This window comes from Tubulanus polymorphus, chromosome 8 (genome assembly GCF_964204645.1).
Source record: "Tubulanus polymorphus chromosome 8, tnTubPoly1.2, whole genome shotgun sequence".
Taxonomy (NCBI): domain Eukaryota; kingdom Metazoa; phylum Nemertea; class Palaeonemertea; order Tubulaniformes; family Tubulanidae; genus Tubulanus; species Tubulanus polymorphus.
This window is the reverse complement of record NC_134032.1, coordinates 14,302,366-14,317,674: the sequence shown is the minus strand read 5'-3', so window position 1 is coordinate 14,317,674 and position 15,309 is coordinate 14,302,366. Positions and strand designations below refer to the sequence as shown.

General features: G+C 37.8%; 1 protein-coding gene across 1 annotated transcript; it reads left to right on the top strand.

The window, feature by feature from the left end:
• The first annotated feature begins 61 nt into the window (after window positions 1-61).
• Window positions 62-9,912, top strand: LOC141909825 (ATP-dependent RNA helicase DDX54-like). The gene is made up of 19 exons (XM_074800466.1): window positions 62-161; window positions 413-620; window positions 1,045-1,115; window positions 1,202-1,390; window positions 1,732-1,781; window positions 1,870-1,911; window positions 2,019-2,114; window positions 2,359-2,542; window positions 2,790-2,921; window positions 3,387-3,597; window positions 4,083-4,217; window positions 4,347-4,438; window positions 4,877-5,080; window positions 5,502-5,717; window positions 6,401-6,570; window positions 7,237-7,341; window positions 7,678-7,782; window positions 8,503-8,660; window positions 9,292-9,912. The coding sequence occupies exons 2-19, from the start codon at window positions 428-430 to the stop codon at window positions 9,453-9,455; spliced, it is 2,517 nt and encodes an 838-aa protein (XP_074656567.1). The 5' UTR covers window positions 62-161; window positions 413-427; the 3' UTR covers window positions 9,456-9,912.
• Window positions 9,913-15,309: the final 5,397 nt, after the last annotated feature.

Below are 15,309 nucleotides of genomic sequence, written 5' to 3'. Positions count from 1 at the left end.
CGACCTGTGGGCTTTTTAACCGAGGATGGGAAATCCTGGTCCGCGTTTTTAGCATAACTGTCATGGTGGTCTACCACGTTGTTTTTGAAGTGAAATACTGAAGCGACGTTGAATTTCAGCCCGTTAAAGACTCAATTCTGATCAGAATCGCTCCAAATTTGGTAATTGAATAGAGAACGGGACCTTCGTTTCGAAAATATATACTTGTAAATCTTATTTTAAACAAAACGGTCGATTTTAGACGTTTATTTCATAAATTCAATACAAATCAAACAAGATTCTTCATAAGTTCAAGTCAAGAAAAGGCCATCACTCTACAGTACGATCATCAATCTTCAAGTTAGCTACGTACGTTACAGGGCCAATAAATAGCGTCTAGGGCAATAAATTAGTCTGTTTTCCGAATTTCAAGGGTTTGTTGATAAAAATGGACCTGAGTCTGATCGATGACGAAGAATTTCATGATGATGACAATGAAAAGAATAGTGAAACGGCCGGACGTGAGGGTGGTGCTGATGAGGAGGAAATCGATAGTGAAGATGATCTGGCGAATGAAACTAGAAGATTAGTCGCTAAACAAAATCGTAAACATAAAAAATCCGGAGGCTTCCAATCGATGGGTAAGTTTGTAAATAAGAACTGAGGTCCACAGTTCTCTCCCTTAAACCCTTTCAGCGAGGCTACTGCAGTGCGGTGTATAGGTAGATACATAACACATTGAGAGCTGAAAATGTTCAAATCATCTCCAGCACTTTAGGGTATTAATTAGTCAGCACTGAAAAGTTTAAGGGAAAAACATTGGAAACTTAGTAATTAATTGAATTTTTAATAGATTTTCTTAGTCAATTTCCTCCAAAAATATTCAAATTAGTGCAGCATAATTCTATTCAAAATTAAAAAGTTCAACATACAAAATTCTTTCCCTAAGATTTTGGGTTCCAAACTACACTTTAAGATGCAGCAGCATCACCTGAGAGGTAACTCTGGCAAGTGAGACTGGGCTCTGTATTTTCAAATTAAAATATTTTATTTTTTTTTTTTCAGGATTTTCTCGTAGTGTTTACAATGGTATCATTCGCAAAGGTTACAAAATTCCGACCCCGATTCAAAGAAAGGTTTGCATTATCGCTCCTTGATACATTTCAAACGAGAAACAAATTCTGGAAACTTTTAGAAAATCATGTTATTTTTCGCTTTATAGACGATTCCTATCATACTGGAAGGTAAAGATGTGGTTGCCATGGCGAGGACGGGTAGCGGGAAAACGGCGGCGTTTTTGTTGCCGATGTTCGAGAAATTGAAATTGCACTCGGCGAAGTCTGGAGCGCGCGCATTGATCATGTCACCAACTCGAGAATTAGCTCTTCAAACTCTTAAATTTACCAAGGAGGTTTGCATCCCTTAATGACTGCTTAAAATGTCAGGTTTTTTTAATGACTTCGAAAAATTCCCACTGATAAAACTGAGCGACTATTGTGACAGTATTAATTTAAAATCTCACAATTATTAGAATGAACCATTGATTCTTAAATGTTTCCTTGACTTAATATTTTTCCAATATTTCGACAATATATACATTCTAATGTTGTAACAAAATCATGAGATATATGAACAAAGAGACTTTAAGGTACATGATGTGATACAAACTAGGAGAAATATTCAGCTAAAATCAATGAATATAGAGCAGACTTTGAAAAAAAGTGAAAAAAAATTTTTCGGTATTATTTTCAGATTGGAAAATACACAGGTTTGAAGTCAGCTGTCGTGCTCGGTGGAGATAGGTAGGAATTCATTCGTTTTTGTGCTTTTGACTTTTTTTCAAGACTTTTTCGAAAGATTGACTTTGATGTTTTTCATTGTTATTTTCAGTATGGAAGATCAATTTGCGGCTCTTCACGAAAATCCAGACATGTAAGCATCATCACTGAATGTAAAATGAATTACGATTGGTCAATATTCAAGCTTCTTAGACCAATCGACCAATTAGATCTAAGAAGACATCGGTATTTTGTTTTCAGAATTATAGCGACACCGGGTCGATTCCTGCACGTTGTTATGGAAATGGATTTAAAAATGAACGCGGTTGAATATGTTGTTTTTGATGAAGCCGATAGGTCAGTATAACATCTGCTTATTAACAAAATTTACTTTGATTGGTCATTTCATTTTATGCCTTGAAATTGGACCTTGTTGAAAGAATTTTCCTGATAACGTTTGAATTGTATTGAAGTTTGCAAAAAATTGCCTAAACTCATCAAAAATAAACTCGGCGAATCAGAAAAATCTAGGAAAAAATCAGGAAAAACTCGACACTTCTGTCCAAAGAGGTCTCTGGATGTGTTTACTTTTATTTTTCAGATTGTTTGAAATGGGTTTCCAGGAACAACTGCAAGAAATAATCAACCGACTGCCGGAGACGAGGCAGACGCTGTTGTTCTCGGCGACGCTGCCAAAATTACTCGTCGAATTCGCGAAAGCCGGTCTCCACGATCCGACCTTGATACGTTTAGATGTGGATACAAAACTGAGCGAAAATCTTAAGGTAATTCTTAAAATTCATTGATTCTGCGATGTCGTCTTTTGATGAAGTTTTCACGCATTTTCTGTTAAAATGAGCTCATCTCAATGGCAGAAGTTTGATTGACAGTGTTACTGATTGTGTACAGGAATATAGGCTTAGCTTCCTCCTATTGAGATGATTATTGGAAATTTGGAGTTTTTAATGTACTTGTAAAACATTGATTCTTTGATGTCGTTTGATGTAATTGTGATCGGTTTTTTTTTCGCAGCTCTCATTTTTCCAATGTCGCGCGGTTGATAAAACAGCGTTATTGATCCATCTGTTGAAGCAGGTGATTAAACCGACGGAGCAGACGGTTTTATTCGTCGCTACGAAACATCACGTCGAATACATCCGAATGGTACGTATTTCGTTTTTGAAATTCTTGGATTTGAGAAATTATTTTCTAAACTTAGTGTGTAAATTATTCTGCAAGTTACAGTCAACCCCGGATATACCGCCCACATCTCGGTACAGAACAACTGGCTGTATAGAGAGTATGGCGGTATATCAGGGGTGTTTTACTATGTATTTGTATAGAGATGTACATTGAGAAAACCTGGCAGTAGGCGGGGGTGGCGGTATATTGGAGGGTGGTATATTGGGGGTGTTTTACTATGTATTTATAAAGAGATGTACATTGAGAAAACCTGGCGGTAAGCGAGGGTGGTGGTAAATGGGAGGGTGGTATATCGGGGATGTTTTATTATGTATTTGTTTAGAGATGTACATTGAGCAAACCTGGCGGTAGGCGGGAGTGGCGTATATCGGAGGTCCACTGTATATGAAAACCCGAATCAGATATATTGATCGTTGTATATTTCAGCTGCTAGATGTCGCCGGTATCAGTAACACGTATATATACAGTTCCCTGGATCAGACGGCTCGTAAGATAAACATCGCTAAATTCCAAAAGAAGAAATCGATGGTAATGGTCGTGACGGATCTCGCCGCGCGAGGTATCGATATTCCGATGTTGGATAACGTGATTAATTATCATTTTCCGGCGAAACCAAAACTTTTCGTCCATCGCGTCGGTAAGTTGATGAGATATCGAAATTGATATTGAAAGCAGATATCTTCGAGGGTATTCATCTGTTATATACAAATAAGGGTGGGGGGGTTAGTGCAGTAGCATAATTTGATACTTAAAGTATAGGAAAAGTGGCCGATTTTGCATACAAGGGGGATGATGGGGCGTTCGGTCAAAGATTCAAATTTTATGCGCATGTACTGAATGAAGAATCCCTTTTCTAGAAAATTTTAAGGGTGGGGGGGGGGGGTTAGTGCAGTAGCATAATTTGATACTTAAAGTATAGGAAAAAATGGCCGATTTTGCATACAAGAGGGATGATGGGGCGTTAGGTCAAAAAATTCAAATTTTATGCGCATTTACTGAACGAAGAATCCCTTTTCTCGTAAATTTTACTCCAGCTGCTCAATTCACTGTGCTTATCCGAATATAGAAATGCTTCATGAAATTTTTATCGTATTGAATGTGTGTCGTCTGTTGTTTTTCAAGGTCGTGTGGCCCGCGCTGGACGTTCGGGAACGGCGTATTCGCTCGTAGCTCACGACGAAATTCCCTACGTGTTGGATTTACATCTGTTTCTCGGACGACCGATGAAATACGCTCTTAAAGATAAGAATACACCAGGTAAAAATAACTGTTTCTAACGCTCAAAATATTGGTAGATCAGAGAGATCTGGTTCCGCAATTTGCAACGAAATTTCCATCAAAACTCGAATAAAATGTGTTATGTAAATGTAGCGATTTATTTTGCAGATGTTGATGGTGTTTATGGTCGGGTACCGCAGTGGATTGCTGATGACGAGGAGATCAATATCAGACAATGGCATTATCACAATTCTGAGCTGGTTCGTATTCATATGATAACTAGACTGTTTGATGCATGAGAGGATTATTAGGGCTGGCCATCTATTTTGGGCAGGTCTATTTCATTGATCATTTCTCTACAAAGATGATATCATAACATGTTTATGGAGGAAGGGTCTACACAATTTGATGATGTCATAAGGGGGATTATTATAGAGGCACCCATGTTTTCTGAAAGGGTCTATATACATGTCGGTCAGTTCTCTACAACAGTTGGTGATAATTAATAATTAATAATTAATAATTCTTGTCTCTGTATTATTGTATATGTTCTATGTAAATAAGATATCAATCAATCAATGATGTCATAGGGATTAATGGAGGCTGCCATCTTTTCAAGATGGGTCTCTACACAATTTGATGATGTTATAGATACGTTTTACTGCACACAGTCTAATATGTGTTATTTGTATTTGAAGGAAGGACAAGTGAAAGTTTGCACGAACGCATTTAAAAACTATATCCGATCAAGACCGGCTCCGGCGAGTGAGTCTATTAAACGTATGAAGGAAATGTCCGCCGTGCCGTTGACGTTTCATCCCCTGTTCGGTGAAAGTGGCGAAAACGACGAGACCGAAAGATTGCAATTGATCGAAAAAATGAGAAATTATCGTCCGCAAACCGTAAGTTTGTACCGGTATTCTAATGGATCTAGTTTCATACAAACAAGAAATTCAACTCAAATTTACTCATCTGCTAATAGAAAAAAGAAAAACAAAACAATTGAATATTCATCAAATTACTGACCCTTTTAAAATTCAGTCTTAATATGCTATAGGACTAAGTTGGTCTTGGGCTGGTCTTAAATCTAAGCCATGTCAGTGCAATTAGCCCCGCAGCAGGGGCCAGTTGCACAGTCGTGACTTAAGTCCAAAAGTGGTCGACTGGTCTCAAGTTGTAGATTGGCTATAGAACTAAGTTGGTCTTAGACTGGTCTTAAGTCTAATCCATGACTATGCGACCAGCCTCAGGACCCTGAATTGATAAATCAGGAGAATTTTAGTTTCATTTTAAATTGTCGTCTGCTCGCTGCTTTTCTTGCAGACGATTTTCGAGATCAACTCGCACGCAAAAAATCGCGGATTCGAAGTGATGAAAAACAAGCGTAATTTCCACGGCAACGCGATCATCTCGACGCAGATAAAACAACGCGAGAAAACGGATCGATTTCTCGAGAAAACGCTGGAGGAAGACGAACGAATGGCGGAGGTAGAAAATTCGAATAATGCGGAGATGGAAGTTTCGGAAGATGCGTTACAGGTATTTAGAAAACCCTGGTTCAACTGTCATTGTGGCTGCTGACCTTAAAAGCAATCAGAAAATCATGGAATTTCAGGGTATCTGTAAATCAGGGAAATTGGGGAGTTTATGATTTTGGGTTAATCTGGGTAACAACCACCATACTATGGTAGTAACAATGAGAAACCATGGATATAACTGACAAATTTCAAAATGTTCCTAGGGACTATTTTTTCATCCACATCTATGAAACCTAGCCTAGGTATTTTCTTATGGAAATTTGGGAATTATCGGGAATTTAGATTTTCATATTCTGTGCAGGGAATTTATGTAGGATTTTAAATTCCCTGCACAGAAATCAGGAAATCAGATATTTTCTAATGGAAATCAGAGAATTATCAGGAAATTGAAGATATCGCATTCCCTGCAGGAAAATCAGGGAACCAGGGATTTAATCATGGAGATTGGGAAATTATCAGGGAATTCTGAGATTGATCTTTTCTATTCAAACTCTCAAATACAGAGGACGACCTGGAATTACCAAACAATCATAACATTCGTCTAAATAGGCTACAGAGATTGAGTAATTATTAGGGAGTTCTGAGATTTAAAGATTCTTGATCCTTGAATTCAATTTGGCCCTCTTCTCTTTTGTAAACTGGCCCCGGATTAAGTTGTTTTACATACATATCTTTTATTTTAAGAATACCTTCAAACAAGTGGTCGCCCCGAAACGATCGCATCCGGATAAAATATTCAAGGAGAAAAAACAGAAGAAACGAAAACGTTTGGCAGACGGGACGACAGCAGGCGGAGTGAGAGACGAGGAATTTTACATTCCTTATAAACCGAAAGATTTCGCTTCTGAGAAAGGGTAAGAAAGAATTTGAAAATAAGCGTCCTCGAAATTTTGGTGAATTACAAGATTGTTTTTCTGAGTTAATTTGAAAAGACCACCAGGACCCAGTTCCACAGTTGTGAGTTTAAGAGTTAACTCTGAACTTGAAATCCAGTTCCACGTTGTGAGTTAGAGTTAACTCTGAACTCGAAATCCAGTTCCACGTTGTGAGTTAGAGGTAACTCTGAACTCGGGATCCAGTTCCACAGTTGTAAGTTAGAGTTTATTTCATTTTCAATGAGTTAACTCTGAGTAAAATCTTAACACAGAAATGTGGAACTGGGTCCTTGGGTTTAGTCGATTAAAGATAACTGGCGGATAAATACCATAGTAACCAATGCAGTTTCGATTGTAACGAAGCACACATCCTTTTAGACTCTTCTCTCCCACACCGCTTAGCTTAAAAACTCTTATTATTATTATTATTATTATTATTATTATTATTATTATTAATACTAAATTTATTAGTAATGTCTGTATATATTTATTTGCGCACACCTATACACTGTGTTTCATCAACCAGTTGATGTTGACAGATATCGGAAGAAGAAGAAGAAGTGAACTTAACTCTTAACTTTTGAGCAACTGAAGGTGCATGATCAGCCCCAGAAATTGTAATTTGTATTTTTTGTGTATTTCTAGTTTGAGTTTGGGCTCGAGTTTTGACCAGCAGGCTGCTAGTGCCACCTTGGATTTAACGGGAGACGATGCTCGAGAGATGAAAACAATGAACAGTGCAGTTAGATGGTATGTATGAAATCTCAGCCGGAAGGAGTCAGGGGTCCGTCTCTAATTCCGTCTCGAGGTTACTGTGGATTTTCAAATCAAAAAATAAAAGACAGGGCCCTACAACTCTTCGATTCCCTAAGAACTCCTTTAAACGGAAAATGCTTTTGAAAGAGATGCTTCCTTGAAATTTGAATATTTCTGGCTTCCTTGAAATATAAAAATTCTCTTTAAAACTCCTTGAAAACTTCTTTTATCCTGGAATGACTGATCTGCAAGCAGCCTTATTCTGTGTTCGATTTGCTCGGTTTTTGGGGGCTGATATTGATTATATTTGCGTTTGTATTTACTTTCCAGGGATCGTAAGAAAAAAAAGTTTGTTGGAGTCGAAAATCAGGGCAATAAGAAAAAGATCAAGACCGAAAGTGGAGCTTGGATTCCAGCTTCTTATAAATCAAATTCGTATCCTTATCGTAATTTTAGAATACGTAAATTATGACTAAGTCACGCCAGTTTTATCAGTTCGATAACTTCTACCATTCACCACCCCATTATATCGATATTTCCCCAGATATCGAAATCCTTTATGATTCTTCAGAATCTTTACTAAATGTTTCGATAATTTAACTAGGCGGCCTCAGTAGCTTAGTGCGATAAGGTGTATGCTGTTGCATCCACTATCAGTGCTGAGTGACAAGTTGGTTCGAGTCCTGCTGGCCGCTTACTGTGTGTTAGCAACACCTCATGAGGTCGTGAGTTAATGAATAATCCAATAAGGGTTAGTCTCGGGAAACCAAGATCCAAGCGGTGTAAAGCTAGAGTCAAAGCCAAACTAAGGCCTAAACAGAGAACTGTATACACAGTTGGATCCCATACCCACAGTTATCACATTGACTTTTTAAGTTGCAATTGGTTCTTTTCCATCGGTTCGTTTGCCGATGTTTAAACCTTTGAGTCAAATTTGAGGCAAGAACTGTGGAACTTGATCCAGAGTTGGACCAACTTGTGGATTCTAAATTGATTCAGATGTGGTTTTGATTCTAGATTAAGATTCATGAAATAGATGAATTATTCCTCATTGGATGAATTGGAAGTGATTGTTTTGTAAAGTCTGCGATTCACTTCGGTTGAGGGGAGCTGGAAAACTTTCTCGGTAAAATCCTTAACTCTGCGTCGCGTTAGATACAAACAATGGGTGGCAAAAACGAAGATCACGTCTCGCGAGGAAGCTGATGATGATAATGATGATAGCAATGAGGAGAAGGATAGAAATAATTCACAGTCCTCGAAAAGCGACGGAGGCCGGAACAGAATGCAAGTGTTTGGAACTCGTAATAGAGGTGAGTGTTACGGGTGTGAATATATCCGACGTCCATATCAAGTTTTTTGGAAGAACTCAATCTCGGTTGATTGTTGTCCACCGATTAGGCTAAAAAAATTTGATACCTGGTTTCTCCGCTCTAGTGGCTTTTAAGTTGACCCGGCCGGCCGCCTATCTACCCTATACATTACTTTTTGTTAAATCGTGATCAATTTTACCATAACAGACCCGGCCGCTATAGAAATGAACTGTTTATAAATTTTATCATATTTCACAAAAATAACCTGGCCGCTGCGGAGAAATAAGGTGTATCATTTTTGTTTAGCCTTTGCATGGTTCCGCCCCCCCGGTGTAAGATATTCCTTAAGCAAATACATCAAAAAATATGAAATTTCCAAAAGAATGAGTGTCAAATTTGTAGGTTTTAACGATCTTTGTCTTGATAAAAAGCTCTAGACGGCCCCCTAATTTTGCCCCTGCTACAAACCCTAGTTTTGATGATTTGAAAATGATATCAGTTCGTAGGCATGGAGACATATTGTTAGATTTGATTTGTTTTTAAAAGAGTTTTTTCTCTGATACAACTTCAGTAACGATATGGGTTTACTGATTGAAATTATACCCTTATTCTCCATTCTGCCAAACTTCAGGTTTCCACAACAAGAAGGTTGCTACGACGACGGACAACAGGAAAGTTCGCTCCGAATTGAAACGTTCCGAACAGATTTTGAAGAGCAGACGGAAAACGCAGAAGATGAAAAGTTTTCAGAAAAAACGACAAATTCAAAAACAAATGAAAACCGGAAAATCATAGTTGAACTGGTTTTTTCAAACTCAGCGATATTAAACTCTGTTCTATAAACATGAATGTTGGTTCTTCTTAAGTTGACGATACTAAACTCGGTTCTATATAAACATTGGACTCATGAAGTGCTGCTTATAAAGGACTCTTTAGGACTAGCTGTTGTGGACAAAGTTCCACAGACCTGGACTCAGTTGCACAGTTCTGGACCCAGTTGCACAGGTTTAGGGTCCAGTCCCACAGTTCTGGACTCAGTTTCACAGAACTGGACCGAATTCTACTCTGGACACGGTTTCACAGTTCTGGACCCAGTTCTACAGTTCTGGACTCAAACTAACACGGATCTAAGCAACTGCGTTGAACATGGACCCATTCGTGTGCGGGCAACCTCATCTTGTTTCCCTCTATTTTACTAGATAAAATGTGCAGTATTTTCATGTAAAAACTAAAAAAATTGAAATCTGTATTGAGTTGTATTTATAATAAATGTTGAGGTATATCGTTATCGATATAATAATGATTTTGTTTTTCAATAAGAAGAACTGAAACATATGAAAACGAAGATATCTCTTTGATTGAACTATAAACCACAGGGACTTGTCACGACTGATAATGGATGAGACCAATGATGGGGGTACCAGTATCCCTGCAACTGTATAATAAAATAACATTATTTTTATATTATACAGGGATAGTGGACCTGGTCATTGATATTGGTTTTATTCATTCACTATCAATTGTGACAAGTCCCTGTGCTATAAACTTTTCCCACTTCTTCAGCCACATTGAATAATCACTGTGTGGAACTCGTTCCGTGGTGTGGTCAGTTAGAGTTAACTTATCTTCTTTTTATATATATAGTACCAGGGATACTGGATGATCTAAGTTACAGTTCACCCCCCAACAAACTTTAAATACGAGCCCCTGTGCTGTGGTGTGGGGCGGTTTGTTTGTAAGGGAAACACTCATGATTGATATATTCTTATATTTATTTCATCAGAAATAAACTTTACAACAATTTGTACTTGGCTTGGGATACGCAATGTTGTAATATGAAGGTGGGGTTTCATGAAAAGTCGAAAGGCTCGTCAAAACTGAAATCTTGAAAAAGATATTGGCAATCAGTCTATCGAATTGTGCGCACTAGGACCGGCACCCAACGATGATAGACTGGTTATCGGTCTGATTGTAGAGACCGGCAACCAGTCAAACAGAGAGTAAAACATTTGCTTTTCTACAAAGCCTATGCTCTGTGAATTCAGCACCACTACCATACAAAGCGCTGGTGAACATTATTATTAGTGAAACAGGCGCTATATAAATGTGACATTATTATTAATTGGAGACATCCGTACGCGTCCGTATTCAATTCAATTCAATTCACACTTTATTGATCATTGTCGAAACATTACAACATCAGATACACAAAAATAAAGTGAACACATTACAAACACAGTTACAAACAAGAGAGACAAGTTGAAAAAGAGAAGAAAGAGAGAGAGAGAGAAAAAAAAACCAAAAACATATGTAACAAAAATACGATTTACAAGTAATGAAAAAAGGAACATTTACACCGTGGTTCATGACTGACTCGAGCGATTCCCCGGCGTTTAATGAAGATATTATCTATAAATCTATTAATTATAGAAAAAATTTCTGTGTCACCACGACCGTAAGACATAATGAATTGAAATTGAGTATCTTCCGAAAGGTCTAGGAAATCAGTAAATTTTGATAATTTTGACAAACTTTTAGCACGTAGATCGCCGTAAACCGCACATTCCATGACGAAGTGGAATTCCGACTCTACTTCGCCAGATTGGCAGATCTGACATGTCCTTTTTTCTGCGGGTAGTTTCGGATATTGATATCGGCCAGTTTCAATACGGAACGAGTGGGCACTAATGCGTAATTTTGAGAAGTTCCTATGGTGGCAGAGTTTGAACAGCGTAAATAATTTTCAGCTCCAAAGTGAGTTTTGAATAATTTATAGGTGCAGGGTTTGCATCAGAATCATTAATCTTCGATAGCCATTCACACATGTAAGAGTTACAGAGAGTTCTATTGAGAATTCTAATAGCTCGAGCTGGTGTTTTAGTGCCCTGATTTTCCATAAATGATCAAGATGTACATGATACAAAAGAGTTTTCATCGACTTGGGCCACGAGTTTACCTGGTCAGTTAGTTTTAAGTTATCCAGATAGGCTTTTTTGACCATGGAGTTACGGTCTAATTTACAAATATGTAGCCAGTACTTAACAGATTGGCTTAAAAAATGAAAAGAAGAGGGAATTGACCAAGTTCGGATTGAATAGAGTCCGGATACCGGATTGAATAGAGTCCGCATCCCAGAGTGATCCTGATGTTGAATTAGACTGTACAGGGGTGTCCCGGGTTCGAATCCAGTAATTACTGACACTTATTCAGAGTGGTCCTAATGCTGAATGGAGGATGTACAGGGGTGTCCCGGGTGTGAACCCCTGACGCTGATTCAGAGTGGTCTTGAGATGCCGGAACAGGGGTGTATCCCGGGTTTAAACCCGGCAGGGTACTGTCCTGAGTGTTCCTGGTGCTAAATAGAGGATGTACAAGGGTCTCCCGGGTGCGAACCCAATAATAACTGAAAGTGGTTCTGGAATGGCCCTGATGCTGAATAGAGGATGTACTGGGGCGTCAATTGCTGCCCCTATACATATCGTTGATGGTGAATATATGAACTAACTTATTACTCGCGCGCCGCAGTAGGAAAATTGAACTATCAGTTAGTTCACAAATTTACCGCCTATGATACACCTAGGGGCAGCACCTTACAGTTAAAAACCGACTGTATGTACTGAATAACAATCGAATAGATTCGTAATTAAGAGTTAGAGCCATCACAGGGTTCACTCACTCACACTACCGATCACAATTTTGGGCTACTGTTATTGGCGTTTCAAATTATACCCTCTGAAATTACATCCATCATCTGTAACATTTCCGTATGGCCGAAAAGTCTTGTTTTAAACATGGGTCAGTGGTGCTGTAATCTTTTTCCTAAATTCATGATCCACTAAAATTATTTCATCTTCAAATCAATATCACCGAGCAGGCCAACCCCTCATCACAATCTGAAATATTAAAAAAAGAAACAGATTTGGGGCAAATTATCAAAAGCGAAAGTTAGCGGTGGCAGGACTCGAAACTAAGGTCTCCTGTTTACCAGGCGGGAATTCTAACCACTAGACCATAGATCTGTGGTAACCACTCGGGTGTGTAAGTTTGTCTCGTATGTCATTTTGTATGTGTTCAGTTTGCTTAAAATCGATTTTCAGAATGCATCTTAAACAGTTTGTCAAACAGATTAAGTTAAACAGATAACTAGGGTAAACTGAGGAAACATCAGTGTGAATATTAATTGAATTTGCGTGGATTCGAACTAAATGGAATTTTTTTGTGGCGTTGATCAGGTTCGAATCCCATCAGAAAATGATTTTTTAAACTTGGCGGTAATATTGGTACTTTTCATTGGTCAGTCTCAGTGACGTCACACTGTCAGTATAAAAACTCAGGTCAGCTGATCCCTCATTCCAGTTCGGCCATTTCTACAGGTAAGCAAACGTCATCCATTTTATTTATTTATTTCGATCAAATTTATTTATTCTATTTATCTTACTTGTAAATTTTATACATAGACCTTAGGTTTCGCATACGAGACAATTTCCAAAGTTCCGAAAGTTCGGATTATATTATATAGGTGTTTAAATTATGACATTTCCATTGTGACGTTCATTTTGCTCAAAATTGTCCAAATTGTGTTTTAAATATTTAGAAGTAAATTACAACATTTGATTTTCAATTTCGCTCTCGTAATAATGAAGACGTTATTGTGATTTTATTGAGGAAATGGAAATTTATCAAATTTATTTATGAAATTTTCGGAAGCTGTTTTTCTGGTGTTCAAATCGACGCGCTAAAGCGGCTAGTTGACATGCCTAGGTGTAATACACAGACAGCTCAGTCTATTCAACCGTAACTCGAATCCATAGAAACCTTTCATTCGAAGCGTCGTTCAACTTAATGCTGGTGGCTTCTATATTTAATATTTAGAAAATAATGATGCCTAATAATTTAATGTTAATTATTATTATTATTTAATATAAACTCGAGTTAACTATTTCTTAGAATCAATAATTTTCGATTTTCTTGATTTTTATAACATTATTGTTTTGACATTGCAGCAGCAGCAGCAGCAGCAGCATCAGCGACAACAGTACGCGGCGATATACATTGATACCAACAAGACTATACAACTTCAACTTCAACTTAAACATCAAACGACTTCAACTTCTACCTCTCCTTTGACCATGTCTACGAAATCAGACATTTTTTGTGGGCTTTTGAAGTTGGTGCGCGCCGAGGTTCTTGCACTAGATCCGGCATCCCTCGGCGCGTTTTGTGATTTGAGTAAGTACAAACTCTACTTCATCAATCTCATTTAGTTCATCTTGAGTATCTCAAATTCTCGATCATTTTTGACAAACATCTCAAATTATTTGATTTCCAACATCTGAAATTATTTGATCTCAAATTCACAATCACAATTATTTTATCTCACATTATTTGATGCATTATTTGATTTCCTAAATCTCAAATTGTCTAAATCTCAATTATTTCGAATTTCATTAATTAAAAAATCTATTATCATCTAATATCAATTTCTTTCAATTCTCTTTTTAATTTTGGAAAACTCAATTTATGTCACACTGATAAAATTAGGAAATTTATTTTGAACATATCCTTTTATGTTTCTAGTCTCTTATTCTATTTCAAATTTCTCAATTGTTCGAGTATAAATTTTTCATTTTGACATATGATGCAATTTTGTCACCACTCTTAAACTCAATTGAATTTGCTAACGAATCTATGGTGAATAAAGTTTGAATTGAATTGAATAGTGAGTGGAGGCTCTGGTGGATGAAAAATAACTTGAGGAAGTAACTTCATTTCCTGGTTTCGGTTCCAAATATTGTCGAAATTGTGAAATATTCATCATGTTATTCATATTCCAGTCAATAGAGATAAGTTACAACATAAATAATTTAAGTTGTGTAGGCCTACAGACCAATGCATTTCATACGAAATCCTGATTTATGTTTAATAAATCAAGTAACTGGACTGTGCGGTTCAGTCCATTAGTCAGGAAGTAGTTAGTTCCCTAAATCGTTGGTGGTAAGCTTTTTATAATCGGATGAGCTGTGGTTTGTGAAAATATCCGATCGTGAAACTAAACCACAGACAGGTTACTGACTAGTCAGGAAGCAGACTGCAGTTTAATCAACGCTGTGGCTACTCGTACGGACCGTACGGATTACTCTGGAGACTATTCGTACGGGACTAGGATCTGCACACTGTCGCTGATTGGCCGATTAACGCCGCGCATGCGTACAGAGGTGCACGACTTAGAAAATTCAAGGAAAGTGTGGAGAATAGAATTAGAGAAAAATAGCGGATAGAGCGAGACTCGAACCCGGGCCAGTAAATTACTAGCACAGCATCGTACCACTGGACCACCGAGCTCGCTGACAGTCGGTTGAATGTTTTAACTACATATAGCCTCACCTTACCCTAACCCTATACCTTCCCGTACACATAATTCCAGAGTTATCCGACGGGTGCGTACAAATAGCCTACGGAATTATTCGTACGGGTCCGTACGAGTAGCCACTTTGTTTAATCAATAACTGGACTACGGTTAAGTCCATATTTTAGTCAATAACTGGACTACGGTTTAGTCCATATTTTAGTCAATAACTGGACTGCGGTGTAGTTCATATTTTAGTCAATAACTGGACTACGGTTAAGTCCATATTTTAGTCAATAACTG